This window comes from Cervus canadensis, chromosome 22 (assembly GCF_019320065.1).
Source record: "Cervus canadensis isolate Bull #8, Minnesota chromosome 22, ASM1932006v1, whole genome shotgun sequence".
In the NCBI taxonomy this organism is placed as follows: Eukaryota; Metazoa; Chordata; class Mammalia; order Artiodactyla; family Cervidae; genus Cervus; species Cervus canadensis.
In genome coordinates, this window is record NC_057407.1 from 52,271,385 (window position 1) to 52,287,330 (window position 15,946).

The window sequence follows — 15,946 nt, forward strand, 5'->3', positions numbered from 1 at the left end:
TGGCTGTAGAAATCTCTCTCTCTCTCTCTCTCTCTCACACACACATACACACACACACACACACACATACACAGAGAACATAAAAACAGGCTTCTTCCTCATGACTGTTTCCAGAAACAGACCTCTTAGGTTACAGTTTCTCTGCCTTTCATGGAGACTTAACTGCAATACAAAGCACTTAAAAATGCACCCAGCAATGTGAGATAATGTAAAAAAAGAATATATATGCTTATATATAAAGTGTATCACTTGCTGTGCTCCTAAAACACAACACTGTAAACCCACTGTATTTCAATTTAAGAAAAATTGACACACGGCAGGTACGTGGAAGGTGAATATGCTTCTGCGAGTGTGAGAGGGGAAGATGGACAGGGAGGCGGGGCACACAAACCCTGACTAGTTATTTCAGCTTTTCCTGCAAAACCAGCAAGTCGCAGGCTGTCCGGGTGACGCCTGGGAACAGAACTCCAGAAAGATCGCAGGCAGGGGTGAGCTGCAGAAGCCGAAGCATTGAGACCACAGGTGGGGCTCAGACAGGCCTCCCGTGCCCCCATTCCCGGCCCCCTCCCCGCAACCACTTTGGACCCACAAGCCAAGAACATTCTCTACTGCTCCTTTCAAAGGTCTGGGGTGGGTGTCATTAGACACTGGAGAAATCCCAACTCTCCTTCTCATACAGGGGGAAACAGAGCTTGGATGAGGAATCAGAGGAACAGGAAAACCAGCATGAACAACATACAACAGAAAGAAAACAGCACCGCCACACGAGCAGAACGGTGGGGGGCCAGGTCCACGGTGTTCGGCGGAACCGCTCCTGCTCACCAACTACACTAACATTTCTATGGTTTTTTGTTTTTCAAAAGAGGCTCAGTTTGAAAAATCACCCAAGGTACACTGCCGTGCCAGCAAGAGCCATCTTGCCCGAGAACACTTCCTCTGAGCGCACATCTGCCTCCCAAACGGGCATCTTCCTACTGTCTCCTAAGAGCTGATAACAATGTTACAAACGATTCAGGCTGGAGCCTAGAGATTTGGGACCTTCGGGTCACACATGTTCCACTCAATATGGGACCTCTGTCTCTGGGATCAGCAGGATGGTTTTAAGGTGCATGCAAGTATTTATTCTTTTAATGGTTACGAGTTTATTGTAATCAGTGTTAGAAACCAAACCACCAGCGCATCAGCCACGGTGCTCAGAGCATCACTTAAGGGGGGCTCATTACTAAGCTTCAAGGTTAGGCTCATGAGATGCTTTTGATGCCAACCGGTCAGCGTGTGAGAATCATGGATGCCAACGACCCCCAGGCTTGGGGAGATGGATCTCTCCGACACACTGGCCTGTGGACAGTGTCTCCCGGCAGTATCAACCCTGGGCAACACTGTGAGGGTGAAGAACTCCCCGCAGCCCCCAGCCTCAGGCTTCAGCAAAAGGTCTCCTTTCTTGAACGAGACACCATGTTACCCTGGATTCTGCAACATTTAATCAAAAGAGAATCTAGCATTTTTAAAAGTTCGGTTTATAAACTTGATGCATTCTTCGTATCAGCAGTTCATCTCTTTCTACATTGCCTAAGAAAATAAGGTCTATGAAGACAGCAACAAGATAGTTAAAGAGTTCATCAGAAGCTACAGCAGATAAGTATCCAGTTTAATTGTAACAAACCAGTGTGAGCAAATTTAACTAAGTATATAAAAACATTAGTTAAATACAAATCTCTGGAAATATACATTATACCTACAGGTTTGTTTTTTGTTTGTTTGTTTGTTTACAGTGAGTCTTCCTTTTTTTCCCCCCTTTTAATTTTCAAAATGGTGAATCACTGTATGGTCCTGGATCTCCAAGCTATAAAACTGAAATAAGTGTTTCCAGCGTAGCAGATGGTAACCAGGAAGGCAAAGAACTGGAGAAAACAAAACACAATAGAAAGAGGGTTTAGGATGCATCCTAATTAGCAAAAGTCATCACTTTACTTCCGTCGAATAATGTACTTATAGCACCCCTTGACTCCAAGTTTTCTCATCTAAAACTGCTTTATTGGTTCAATTACCTTCCTTCTGGAATGGATTTGGGCTGTTTTTGTTCCTTGGGACTATCTGGGAAGCCTGTCGTTTTACACCAAACCCCTGCCCTCCTCCAGGGGATCTTCCCAACCCAGAGATCGAACCCGTGTCTCTTACATCTCCTGCCATGGCAGGAGGGTTCTTTACCACTAGCGCTGCCTGGGAAGCCTATATATATATATTCTTTCTCATATTATTTTCCATTATGGTTTATCACAGGGTGATGAATATAGTTCTCTGTGCTATGCAGTACGACCTGGTTGTTTATCCATCCTATAGATAATAGTTTGCCACTGCCCAGCTGATTCTGGCTGTGTGTGTTAACTACAACAGACCATGATTTTTAATCTCATGTGGACTCATGCTGTTTACCTTCAAATAGGGTAAAGCACCTGCTCCATCCTTACCTGGAGAATCCCATGAACAGAGGAGCCTAGTGGGCTACAGTCCATGCGGTCGCAAAGAGTCAGACATGAATGAAGCAACTTGGTATGCATGCATGCAGAGATTTTGAAATATAAGTTTAAAGCACTGGCACAATAAACACCCATGTATCACCCATCAGCTTTAACATCATCCTGCTGGCCTTCCTGTGTCACTGCCCACTGCCCCTAACACTTCTGATGCTGGTGAAATATTTTAAGGCCAATCTCAGAGCAACTTGAAAAATTCGTTTTTTAAATTTGAAAAATACACACGATTCAAAAATGCCAACAGTACAGAAGTACATGAATTAAAAAGCAGAAGCCTCTCATCCCACACCCCTCATGGTCCATCACAGTCCCTGGAAGGAACCTCCGCTAGGGTTTATCCCTCCAGGCATCGTTGGGGCGTAAACAACAATTTCTACTTAAATAGAATCCTAGAGTGCTCATCTTCTGTCCCTCCCCACAGCTGATGCTGTAGGCAGCAGAATTATTCTTAGAATGCCTCAAATGTTTTCTCTCCCACAAATATTTATTTTGTTCCAGAGTCTGGCTTTCACTCCAGTGCACTATTCCAGCCTCTTCATGCTCCAGGCCATCGGAGGCCCCATGATACGCAAAGCAGAAGTTCGTTGCCAAGAAGGTCCCCTGGAAGGTGACGCTTTCCCTACAGGTGAGCTGTCCTCAGTCGCTCAGTCGTGTCCGACTCTTTGTGACTCCATGGACTGCAGCCCACAAGGCTCCTCTGTCCATGGGATTGTCCAGGCTGTAATACTGGGTTGCCATTATACTGGGGAGTGGGTTGCCATTCCCCTCTCCAGGAGATCTTCCCAACCCAGGAATCAAACCCGCGGCTCCTGCACGTCCTGCCCTGGCAGGCAGTTTCTTGACTGCTGAGCCGCCTAGGAAGTCCTGCAGGCAACTCTGTCCTCTGCCCTCTGATCCCCAGCCGGCCTCAGAGAGGAGGAGACCCCCGGGATGACAGGCTCACTCACCGACGAAGCCGCCCAGCTGTTGAAGTTGTGACTGTCTCTCTCTGGGGAGACGGAAGATGCGTCCACAATAGCGGCTGAGAGGTATAAGGCGAAGGCGCTGCCGTTAAACCACAGACCCTGGAAAGCAGAGGTGCAGAGTGTTTAGGGAGCCTGGGAAGGTCTGGGCACCCCCAGACCCCAGAAGCAGCTAGAATCGCACTTGGCAAGGTGCTCATGTGGATGCAGGAAGAAGGCAGTGCATCAACAAGGATGCATCAACAAGGCTAATGAGAAGGCGGCTCCTTGGTGCCTAAGGGGTCCCTGGTGCATGCCACTTCCTCCACTTACACAGGCATGAGGGTTTGCAAAAGGGCTCCTCAATGAAAGCAGCAAATAAAATATCCCAACTAGAAGACAGACACACCTGATCTTTATTAGCATCCACTGGCAGTACATGAAATTTTCAAAATTTGGCTGCAAACATCTTCGAAATGGGGGAGCTGAAACAGAAACCCAGATTTCTGGATTCTCCAGGGAGGAGGAAAAAGCCAACAACAGAAGACCTAGTGATCCTGGAAACACAGCCTATTTCTAGTTGAAGACTATTCTGCAGGTGTTTAAGTCCGTGGGCCTGGGTGGCAAGGATTCTATACTGTTTGAGTTTACACTCACTCGTCTGACCTTCTGGTCTCCTCACATGTGTGAGCATGCAGCTCCTGATGCAAAGGGGTCTCCTGGCTGCTGGCCAGGGTTCTAATTACTTCTCAGGCAGAGAAACACCCAGAGCAGGATGACGGCAGGAAAAAACTGCTGGGTGGAAGTCGAGAGACATGGGTCCAGCTGTGTGTGAATGTAAGCAAAGTCAGGAAGCTTCAAACCTCAGCTTCCTTATGGTAGAATGGGGACATGCCTCATGATGACAAATTCTGAAAATGCAAATCAGAGCATTTTAAAACCAGGGAGTTTCAGAAGGAAGCATCGTTAAACAAGTAAAGAAAAAAAAAAGTAACATTACAGGCAATGTTTTAAATTTTTAATGTAATAGATCAATGAAGGAATCTTAGGCTTGGCGGAGAGAAAGAGACTAACAGATGTTGTAGGCTGAAGGTCAGCAAGATAAAGAATCCTGACTAGCCGTCAGCAGAACGAGACTTGAAGTCCCTTCAGAAGCGTTTAATCCCTTTGTTGCATCAAGAAAGACCATCGCCTCTCTCTCAGGGCTGCTCACCCACGTGTGAAAAGGCCAGAGAAACTCAGTCTACCAGTTTTTTTGTTTTTTACTTTTTTGCCTGCACCGCTCACAACATGTGGAGATCTTAGCTCCCCAATCAGGGATCGAACTCGTTCCCCCTGCATTGGGAGCACTGAGTCTTAACCACTGGACCTCCAGACCTGCCAGTCGTTATGTAAAAAGTTTTGCTGAAGCACAGTCATGCTTGTTCATTTGCTAAGTGTCTAAGGCGGCTCTCCCATGGTGAGCGGAGCTGAACGACTGCGACAGAGAAAGTCTGCCAGCCTCTGGTCCAGAGCATCGGCTCGAAACGGAGACTTGGGCAGAGGCGGAAGTCAGGGTCCTGCCCATCCCCATGTCTGGACCACTGCCTCCCATGTTACCTCTTCCAGGCTCATCTTCTTTCCAGCACTCAAGCATTTCCTTCAAGACCTAGCTCAAGACTCTTCTTCCTCCAAAACAGCTTTCCTTAAATTTCCCCAACTCACTGTGATTGCCCCTCACCTGGATCCCCTGTGCCATAACTTCGGGGTGCCTTCTGTGACTCCCTCATCTAGATGAGGCCGTCTTTCCTGCGCCTGCCTGGGAAGCAGGGGGCCAGTTCCAACAGGGCTGCCTCCACTGCCCCAGGCCTGTGTGGGACCACTTTGGACTTAACTCTCAGAAACTGCACCCAGTTCCTGAAGGTCTTTATGGGGAATCCTCACTTTTGTTTTTGGGTAAACAGACAGGAGTCAGTCAAACTGCTTCCCCAAATACAAACGTGGGCACCCCACTTGGTACATCCCCCCACGCTAGTATGTATCACAGAGTGCTGGGATGGTTAATCTGACATGTTAACTTATGCTGGTACACTATTCTGGATGTGTACCAAGGTGTTTTTAGATAAGATCGATGTCTGAATCAGCAGACCGACCGGGTAAAGCAGGCTGCCCTTCCAAGTATGGGTGGGCCTCACCTAGTCAGTAAAGGTCTGACTACAAAAAAAGGCTGGCCTTCCTGTGACTAAGAGGGAACTCCTGCCAGACTGCCTTGAGCTGGGACCACCAGTCTTTGTTCCTGCTTTTGGACTTCAACCGAAACTTCAGGTCCTCTTGGGTCTCAAGCCTGCTAGCTTTTTTTTTATTTTTATTTTTTTATTAGTTGGAGGCTAATTACTTCACAACATTTCAGTGGGTTTTGTCATACATTGAAGCCTGCTAGCTTTTGGATTAGAACTTACAGCAGCAGCTCTCCTGGTTCTCAGGCCCATTAGCCCTCCTAGGCCTCCAGCTTGCTGTCTGCAGGTCTCGGGATGTCTTAGGCTCCATAAGCCCATGAGCTGATTCTTAGAGCAAATCTTTTTATATAGATAAACATTCTATTACTTCTATTTCTCTAGAGAACCCTGATGAATACAGAATTTGGGGCAGAGAGTTGGGTACAGATTTTGGAACTAGAATTAGAGTGTGTCTGTAACAGGAAAAACTATGACCAACCTAGACAGCGTGTTAAAAAGCAGAGACATTATTTTGCCAACAAAGGTCTGTATAGTCAAAGCTATAGTCATATATGGATGTGAGAGCTGGACCATAAAGAAGATTGAGTGCTGAAAAACTGATGCTTTTCAACTGTGGTGTTGGAGAACACTCTTAAGAGTCCCTTGGAGAGCAAGTAGATCAAACCAGTCAATCCTAAAAGAAATCAACCCTGAATATTCATTGGAAGGGCTGATGCTGAAGCTGATGCTCCAAATACTTTGGCCACATGATGCAAAGAACGGACTCACTGGGAAAGACCCTGATGCTGGGAAAGACTGAAGGCAGGAAGAGAAGGAGGCAACAGAGGATGAGATGGTTGGATGGCATCACTGACTCAATGGACATGAGTTTGAGCAAACTCTGGCAGATGGTAAAGGACAGGGAAGCCTGGTATGCTGCAGCCCATGGGGTCACAAAAAGTTGGACACGACTTAGCAATTGAATAATAATCTCAGTAGAAGCCATGAACAAGTAAGGGATTATACCAGTAGAAACACTGCCAGTTTGAACAGAAGGGGATGGAAATAGGCCAGAATGAAGGAGGGGTGCTGAACGTCTTGGATTCTGCAGGACAGAACCACAGAACTATATGCCTATGACATAGCTTTATCTTTCACAAAAAGAAAGGCGATTCAGAGATCATTGGGGCTGGCACTCCTGTCACGGGCCCACTGATCAGGCTGGCTCCTCCTCAGTTTCAAAGGGTGGGGCTACCTCTCTGGTTTCTGTGATCCGGCATGTCCCCACCCAGTGTCCCAGGGGGAGGTCACCCTGCAGAGGCACTGGGGTTACTGTGCTCTCCCGATGGATCCAGAAGATAGCACACTGAACCAAAAAGGACTATGATGGCGCCTTAAGATCAGATGGAATTTGTCTTGTAACTTTCTGGGCTTGCTGGAGACCTCTCACCCCTTCCTTCTTTCCTATTTCTCCCTTTTGAAATGGGAGTGTCTGTCCTGCCACTGTATTTTGGAAGCATTCAACTTGCCTGGTTTCACAGGTTCTTAGCTGTAGAGGAATTTTGCCTCAGCGTGAATTGTACCTCAAGTCTCACCCATATCTGACACAGATAATATTTAAAGGAGACTTTGGTTTGGGGGGAGGTTTTTGTTTGTTTTTTAAGCAGGATTAACACCTGTCTGATTTATCTTTATTTTTTGTTTTATTTACTTTTACGTGCGGCATGAGGGATGTTAATTCCCTGATCAGGAGATCAAACTCATGTCCCCTGCACTGGTAGTATAAAGTCTTAACCATTGGAGCACCAGGGAAGTCCCTTAAAGGAGACTTTGGATCTAGACTTTAGTTGATGCTGGAATGAGTTTGAGGGACGTTGAGATGGAATGAATGCACTTTGCATGTGAGATGGGTGTGATATGGGTGGGCAGAATATTATGCCCACCCAATTTTTTTTTCCCCCGAATTCATATGCTGAAGCCCTAACCCTCAATGCAATAGTATTTGGTTAAGGGGCCTTTGAGGTACTTAGGGTCAGAGGAGGTCATGAGGGTGAGGTCCATCTGAGAGGGTTAGCACCCTTCTAAGAAATGAAAGGGAGTTCACATCCTCTGTTCTCTTTCTGCCACGTGAGGACACAGCAAGACTGGCAGGCATCTGCAAGCCAGGAAGAGAGCTCTCACCAGAAACCAACTCTACTGACACCTGATCCTAGACGACTAGCCTAGACGGCACGAAATTTCTGTCACTGAAGGTCTAGGGTATTGTTCTGGCGTCCAAGCAGACTAAGGTTCTGTAATCTATACGTTTTCTTAGCCATCCACGGCCCGCATCTCCGGACTCTGTTTCCCTTTGTTATCCTGCATCCCGCATGGAGTCAGGACCACAATCCAGTCACTTTTGACTACTCCTGCTCCCAAATATGAGCACACCTAGTTGTCCTAACAGTGCTTTTCATTTTTCATTTTAACTCTTTGCATCTCAATATCAAAGAACTCTGCTGCCCAAAGAGTTAAAGCCACGACATCAGAAGGGGCTGGAAGGATGAGAGATCTACTGCGGTTGTGCCCTGACATAGCTGTATCCAGCTGTCACTGTTTATTGAGAATTAATAAAACAAGAGGTTACACAAAAGAACAGAGCTTCTCTTGGCTCAGTCTTCTGAGGACCGCTTTGCTACTTTGCCTAAGAGGAATTCCTGGACCTTCCCACACGATGCTCCACACTCAGGCGTAAAACACCAGTGCGGGGCTCTCCCCGGCTCTGCCCTCTGCTTTACTGGCATAGAGACAATCGCAAATTGACTGGAGGACTAAACTCCATCCCACCTCAGGGGCAACGGGCAGGAAGAACACTCATGGTTGGCTTACCACCGTGGTCCAGGGCACCTGGGGGATCCTGGTGTAGGTCATCGTTAGGTAGATGATGAGGAAGAAGACGGTGAGGACCCAGTAAAACACAGCTACGAACATGACCCAGCCAAAGGCAGGGACCCGGAAGTACTCCGTTCCAGCGATGAGTGTCCATACCAGCAGTCCCAGAACCTGTCAAACGGGAGAGACAGTGGGAAGGAAAAGGGAGATGGAAGAGAAAATAAAGGAGGAGGAGGAAGTGGAGACAGAGAAAAAAAACAATCAGGCAAAGTGTCAACTACAAGTTTCATGCACACATATGGATACATGTAACAAATGTGACTGGGGCGCAAACTCACATTCCCAGGAATACCAGAAAGGGAAAATGAATGAACAGGGCAGGCTGGGCAGAGACCAGGGCAAGCAGGAAGCCCATGCCTTGTCTCTGCCCAGCTCCGGCCAATTGCTGTGGGCTGGTTTTCTCGCTCTTTCTCCCCGCCTGCCCCCAGGAAAACACAGAAACTCAAGTTTGTATGTGCTGGTAATCTTGATTTTTAAATGCCAACCCTGGAATTCCCTGGCAGTTCAGTGGTTAGGACTCGGCACTCTCACTGTGAGGGCCTGGGCTCAATCCTTGGTCAGGGAACTAAGAGCCCGCAAGTCTCATGGTGCAGCATGCATGCATGCATGCATGAATGAATGAATCAACAAATGTTAGCGCTAATAAAGAGGGACAAAACAACACACATTTGTGGCTGGAATCTGTTCCCGACACCTGTCAGGGGAACAAGAAACAAGCTGTAGGTTTATTCCAGCAACACTCTCCCGACTTCACCGCTGCTGCTGGGTAGGACCAGCCCGAAGCTCTGTCATGTCAGCACTGAGTGAAAGAAGGATGCTGTGGGGGTTTCTGGTTCTCAAGGAGGGAGGCCACAACGAAGTGTCTGTCTCCCACCAGGGAGGCCCTGACTCCCTCCAGGGCCCAGGAGGACTGCATTCCTGAGTCACAGGCAAGTTGGCATCTAAACCCTATCCCCAGGGGACAGCATCAGGTATCTGGGACAGGCGCTGGCTGCTATGACTCGGATCAAGCAGTTTCCTTCCTGTCTCAGCTCTCTCCATGGGATGTGACACAAAATGGACTCTGATCACTCTGGTCATTCGGCCTTGACACCTGAGCACCTACCATGGGCCAGGCTTCCTGCTCATGGGCCCCGGGGACAGAGCCAGGCAGAAACCAAGCAGACCTGCTCAACACACTGCTTAAGAGTCTTGTGAGGGGAGATACACAAACAGAACAGTCACAATTGTGAACATGCTATGAAGGAAATGAAGGGTGTGACCAGAGTCTCTAATAGGGGGCCATGAGCTTGCGGGCAGGAAAGGCATGAATCAGAGGGGGCCATGCTGAGGAAGAGTCTGAAGACCCACTAAGAGCATGAAGACGGCTAGGCGGATGCTGTCCCAGGCAGAGGGCATGATGTGAGCAGAGAGCTGCAGGGGAAGGGGCTTCTAGAACCTGTAGAAAAGTGGAGAATGTTAGGACATGGGTACAAGATGTTAGAAGGCTTGGCGATGGTCAGATTCTGTGTGCTGGGACACCTAAGGACTTTGGACTTTATTCTAAGAGATAAGGGAGGGTGTTGAGCAAGACAATGATATGAACAGGTTAAGTTTTTGTTAAGATCACTTTGGCTGCATGGCAAGAACGGGTATGTAGGTGGCTGGGTTGTGGGGTGGAGAGACAAATTCAGAGACTGTTGTAATAATCCAAGTGGAAGAAGAAGACGATGTGTTTAAGATTAAGACACTGGTGAGTACTGGGAAGTGAATGATTGAAGGCAAATTTCAGAAGGAGTCAGGACCTTCATGGATTTGATGGATTAGATTACGATAAAGTGGAAGTACACCCGGGTCGCTGGAAAAACTCCCCAGTGGATTAGGTGTCACCTCCTCAGCTGAAAAGATGAAATACAGGAACAGGTTAACAGGGCTGATCTGGGCTCAGGTTACAACCTTGCCCATTGGAGCGAGCCTGGGACCTTGGGATGGGGTTAGAAGTGGATGGTCCAGGGGAAGAGTTCAGGCCCTGCTTTAGGAAGGAAGACTTCCTGGGAGCATCACTGAGTGAGCATCACTAAGACAGGTTTCCAGGGGACCTCTGAAAGTGCTCATGGAGACAAGCCCACCTCCCTGTCAAAGTCTGGATGTCTGCACTGGGGAGCAGAGAGCAGACTCTGAACACTGCTACTTTCCCCCCCTGGAGCTGAAAGCTGAGGTTCTTCTATCTGCCTGATGTCCTATGTGAATCCAAAGAAGTGTTTATGTACTTTGGGGCGCACACCTGTGGCAAAGGAATTTATTGAAAGCAAAGAAGTATCAAACAGGATAAAATTCCAGAAAGTGTCAAGACTCCCACCCCTGGGGTTATGGTCCAGAATTCATCATAACTGACAGGTAACCTACACACACACAGATGTGACATTCCATTGTATCAATAGGACAGGTAGCACATGTCATCTGGCATGGCAGGATCTGAAATAACATCAAGGGCTTCTTGATTCAAACTGAAGGGGTGGGAAGGGTCCTTTGTTGAGGATTCACCCAGGAAATAACCATGGGAGGAGCCACTGCTAATGGGGCTGGTATCTCTCCAGGAGCATGGAAGGGTTTGAGAGTTGCCAGGATAAGCTCATATCCAGCTACATGGGCTTAATGAAAAGCTCTTGACTCTGAATATGAAAATGCTTTTCATTACTAAAAGCAAGTGGAGTCCAGCAGTGGTCATCTTTTACAGACAAGGATGGTATCTCTAACTGAGCTATCAAAGAGTAGGAATCTTTGACCCAGTATCTCATCAGCAAACACAGGAAAAGAACCGTCAAGAAAAGACAGTTTTCTTGGAAATTGTCTTCAAGAAAATTCCTACTCAAGTGAATGTCTTGGGCAACTGAAATACACCCGGAAGCAACTTTTGTCTCTCACTATAACCAACGCTGATGAAAACCACTCTACAAAACCACTCATCTCCTGTTGTGTGTGTGTGTGTGTGTGTGTGTGTGTATGTATTTAAGACAAACTCTACATATTTATTTGCTTAGACTTCAAAAATACTGTTTGTTTTTCACTGACAAGCATTATTTTAGGCTAATACTTTTTTTGGAATGGTAAATCTGAGACCTAAAAAAAACTTTTGAAAGTGATAAATGCAGGCAAAAATAAACATGGCAGTAGACAAAGCATATATAAAGCATAAAAAGAAGTTATAACCCCCAGCTACCAGTTGTAAATTCTCAAGAGAAACCAACATAAAAATTTTATGTCTACCCTTCTTAACTTCTTCCGCTTGCATTTATCACTATCATTACCACCTGCCAATTCTTTTCTCTTTCCTTTGAAAATATGGACCACTCGGTACAGGGTGCCTATAACTTCTGTCTTTCGGTCAGCCGTACCAAGGAGGCCTTTCGTCCAGATCTATTTCGATTCTAACAGCTGCCCAGTTTTCCATAATTCATGGGACCTGTTCCCTATGGAGAAAAATTTAACTTGTCACTTTTATGCTTCTACAAAACATGTCCAGGGAACATTCTTATAGGATGTATGCTGCTGCTGCTGCTGCTGCTAAGTCGCTTCAGTCATGTCCGACTCTGTGTGACCCCATAGACGGCAGCCCACCAAGGCTCCCCCATCCCTGGGGTTCTCCAGGCAAGAACACTGGAGTGGGTTGCCATTTCCTTCTCCAATGCATGAAAGTGAAAAGTGAAAGTGAAGTTGCTTAGTCGTGTCTGACTATTAGTGACCCCATGGACTGCAGCCTACCAGGCTCCTCCATCCACGGGATTTTCCAGGCAAGAGTACTGGAGTGGGGCGCCATTGCCTTCTCCGATAGTATACACCCCTGCAAACCCGAATTCCCGAATAACAGTCTTAGAAATGCAATTTCTAGGCTATTTTAAGCTTCAGAGGTACTGTCAAATTAGCCATCAAAAATCTTGTGCTAACTCATCTTCTCATCAGAGCATGCCTGCTCTTCCTTTCCAACCTCATTAAATGCCCAGGTCTTAAATGATTAAAAACCTGATTTTAAAAAAGAGAGAATGAGATCTTGTTTGCCTTTCACTGCTTGGCTGAAGTACAGCGCAGAGGAAAGTGCATAAACCCTAAGCGAACAGCCCAGTGGATTCTCACAAACTGGACTAACCTCTGTCACCAGCACCCATCTCAAGAAACAGAGCACTTGGGGGCTCCATCCTCTCTCCTAGTTAACTTCTTCCTTCCTCCGATGGGAGCAAGGCCCCTGGCTTCTATCATCTGTGGTCTGGGACTTCAAAGACATGGAATCTTATCATCCACGCTCCCATGTTTGGTTTCTCTCACTCAGCAATGAGAGTTTCATCCACGACACTGGCCACTGTGTTTTCACAGCACCAGTTCTCAAACATCAGAGAACCGCCTGAAAGGGTCATTAACCCTCAGGTGAAGAGGCTCCGTGCCAGAGTTTGTGATCAGGAGCAGATCTAGGAAGGGACCTGAGAATCTGTGTTTCCAACAAATTCCCAGATGGTGCTGTTGGTCCAGGGACCGCACACTAAGAACCACTGATGTACAGTATTCTTATTTTAGTCTGCATTTTCCTGATCAGTTGTGAGGATGGAAGACATCAAAGGCTTATTAGCCACTTCCAGTTCTGATTTACGGATATTTTTACAAAATCATGTCCTTACTGATCTGTAGAGATCTTTACGTAACAGGAATGATAACCACCAACACTTGCGGCAATCTTTTCCCATCCAGTTTTTTTCTTAAACTTCAGTCTTCAGTCACATGGGAGTTTAAAATTTTTACACAATTAATAGGTCACTCTCTGAGCCTTCTTTTATTCCTACGTGCTTAGGAAGGGCTTCCTCAGCACCAATATTATAAAAATATTCTCTGATATTTTCTGAGAGCTTTGTGTGTTTGCTTAATCTTCAAACAAACTAGAACTGAGTTCCACAGATAGGGTGAAGAAGGTCCAATTTTCTTTCTTTCTCGCAAATGGTCAGGTGATCTGTTATCACACACTGGTGACGTCTCACATACTGGATCAGTGTCTGAAATCTTTATTCTGTTCCACGCATCTGTACCGACTGCTATGAGCTGTGCTCAGATGCTCAGTCGTGTCCAACTCTTTGCGACCCCAAGGACCTTAGCCTGCCAGGCTCCTCTTTCCATGGGATTCTCCTGGCAAGAATACTGAAGCATGTTGCCATCTCCTCCTCCAGGGGATCTTCTCGACCCAGGGATAGAACCTGCATAACCTGTGTCTCCTGCATCGGCAGGCAGGTTCTTTCCCACTGAGCCACCAGGGAAGCCCTATTGTGTCCACCTGGCAATGCTATGCCAGTGCCAACTTCTATAGCTTTGGCGTATATTTCAGGTTTGGGGAGAAAAGATGTCAAAATGAACACATTAATCTAATTTTGTTCCTTTCCCAAAGCCTTTTAAAACTTTCATCAGAATGAGATGAATAGGAAAGGAGACAAAAGTAACATATTTTTCTGAGCTTGGATGCAGAAGGGGCCCCCCTGAGTACCCAGCACAGTGGATGAACACAGACTCCACTGAGGCTCAGCATGAAATCTTAGAACCTCAGGTGCAAAGAGAAGATGCTTCAAACGACCAAAGACTCACCAAGGATCAGAAATCAGAATGGCTTTTCACCTTTTCCAAAAGCAGACAGGATGTTAGAAAATAATGACAAACGGTTTCAGATAGGAAAGTGATTTCTAACCCAGAAATGACCCAGGAAAATTACCAATCAAGAGCAAGAGACAGACACTTTTTTTTTTTCCTCCAGATATGCAATGTCTAAAAAAATCCACCTTCCACACATTCTTTCTCAGGAATCTACTGAAGGATATGACCCAACAAAGTGAGGGCATGAACTCTAAAAGAGGAACAAAAGAGTAAGCCAACAGAACTCTGGTAAGCTCCCAGAGGAGGGGAAATCTAGACATGATAGGCACCCCAGGCACAGACAGTAACCAGGTCAGACTGGAGCCAAGTGACTCAAAAGACAGACATGGTGACGGCCGTCAGCTGAATGCTATTTTCCCTACTTTTTCACCTGGTGAGACTATTGGGGAACTTGCTCCACCTCAAGTGAGGGAGGAAGCCAAGAAAGAGGAAGATAAGGGATCCAGGGAACAAGACATTCAGCCCAACAGAAAGGTATAAGGGGTTTCAAGGTGAAGGGAGATCCCCAGGAGAAATTTGCCCAAGTGAAAAATGAGAACTCTGATTATCGGATGGGACTGGCTTGTGGGAGACTTTACTGAAAGGCTATTGGACAAATGTGAGAGCAATTAGCTACAAAGACAAGTGAGCAAATTTTTAAAAATTATGCATGCTACTGACTTCAGTAAAAACGAAAAGAGAGTTGTTTGTAGTTATGAGTTCACTCTAATACGCGACTCTGATACTCACATAGAGATGATAATAAATATTGGATACTGACCTGAACAAATGATAATACAGAGGAGGAAAGCAATAGGGATGGGACTTCCCTGGTGGTCCAGTGGCTAAGACTCTGAGCTCCCAATGCAGGGGGCCTGGGTTCGAATCCTGGTCAGGGACTTAGATCCCACCTGCCACAGCTAAAGATCCCACATGCTGCAACTAAGAAGCAGCACAGCCAAATAAATAGATTTTTAAAAAGAAAAGCAATAGAGATGATGCAATGAACTGAATTCTTCAGTTACTACCTTGAGGAATAAGATTCCTTGCCCCATCCCCACTCCCAGCCCCAAATGGTACCAGATATCCGTGTTTTTCTATGAAGAAAAGTTTTTTAAATTGAAAGCCTTCCTCCTGGTGACCTCTTGAGGTTGTCACTGAGCCTGGATGGCCCTCTGCGTGTACTCGCCCACACACAACTTCCATACCCTCTGTCCTGTGAACCAAGGAAACAGATGCCTTAGGTTTTGCAAAATGACACTGAGTTTGTCCATGAGGACTCTCCTGCCTGTGAAGCCTCTGAGCCTTTGACAGCTGTTCTGCTATAGAGAGGAGTTCAAAGGGCCTCGTTTATTCAAATGTCTACTGAGCATCTCTTATGAGCCAGGGCTTTTTCTAGGCACTACCGGCTGGCTGATTTCTTTCTGACTTTAGCCTGGAACCAGCATGATTACCATCTGTCTTTCAGTCTTCAAAATAGACAGGTGACTTCTGATGACGAACTAGGCTACCCCGGGAGCAATGTACCAGCTGTTCCCAGCTGCCTTTGCTCCTCGGAGCTGCACTGATCCAGCAGGTGAGCTCAGCACACCTCTGAAATACCTCATTGGACTTGAGATCATTTACCATATTAATTCCTTGCAGCAAAATAGCATTGGAGACCAGCTCCTGTAGATTTACTCTTACGTGTCCTACAAGGAGAAAA

The 15,946-nt window shown here is 46.5% G+C and overlaps 1 protein-coding gene across 2 annotated transcripts in view; it reads right to left on the minus strand.

Moving 5' to 3' along the window:
• Positions 1-1,627: 1,627 nt before the first annotated feature.
• CMTM8 (CKLF like MARVEL transmembrane domain containing 8) overlaps positions 1,628-15,946 on the minus strand; it is a 94,075-nt gene continuing 79,756 nt past the window's right edge. For both annotated transcript variants that reach the window (XM_043442978.1, XM_043442979.1), the window contains exons 2-4: positions 8,539-8,712; positions 3,482-3,598; positions 1,628-1,901 (exon numbers count right to left, since the gene is read on the minus strand). In XM_043442978.1, the coding sequence (XP_043298913.1) occupies positions 1,818-1,901; positions 3,482-3,598; positions 8,539-8,712 (375 nt within the window). In that variant the 3' untranslated portion in view covers positions 1,628-1,817. The remainder of the gene's footprint in view (positions 1,902-3,481; positions 3,599-8,538; positions 8,713-15,946) is intronic.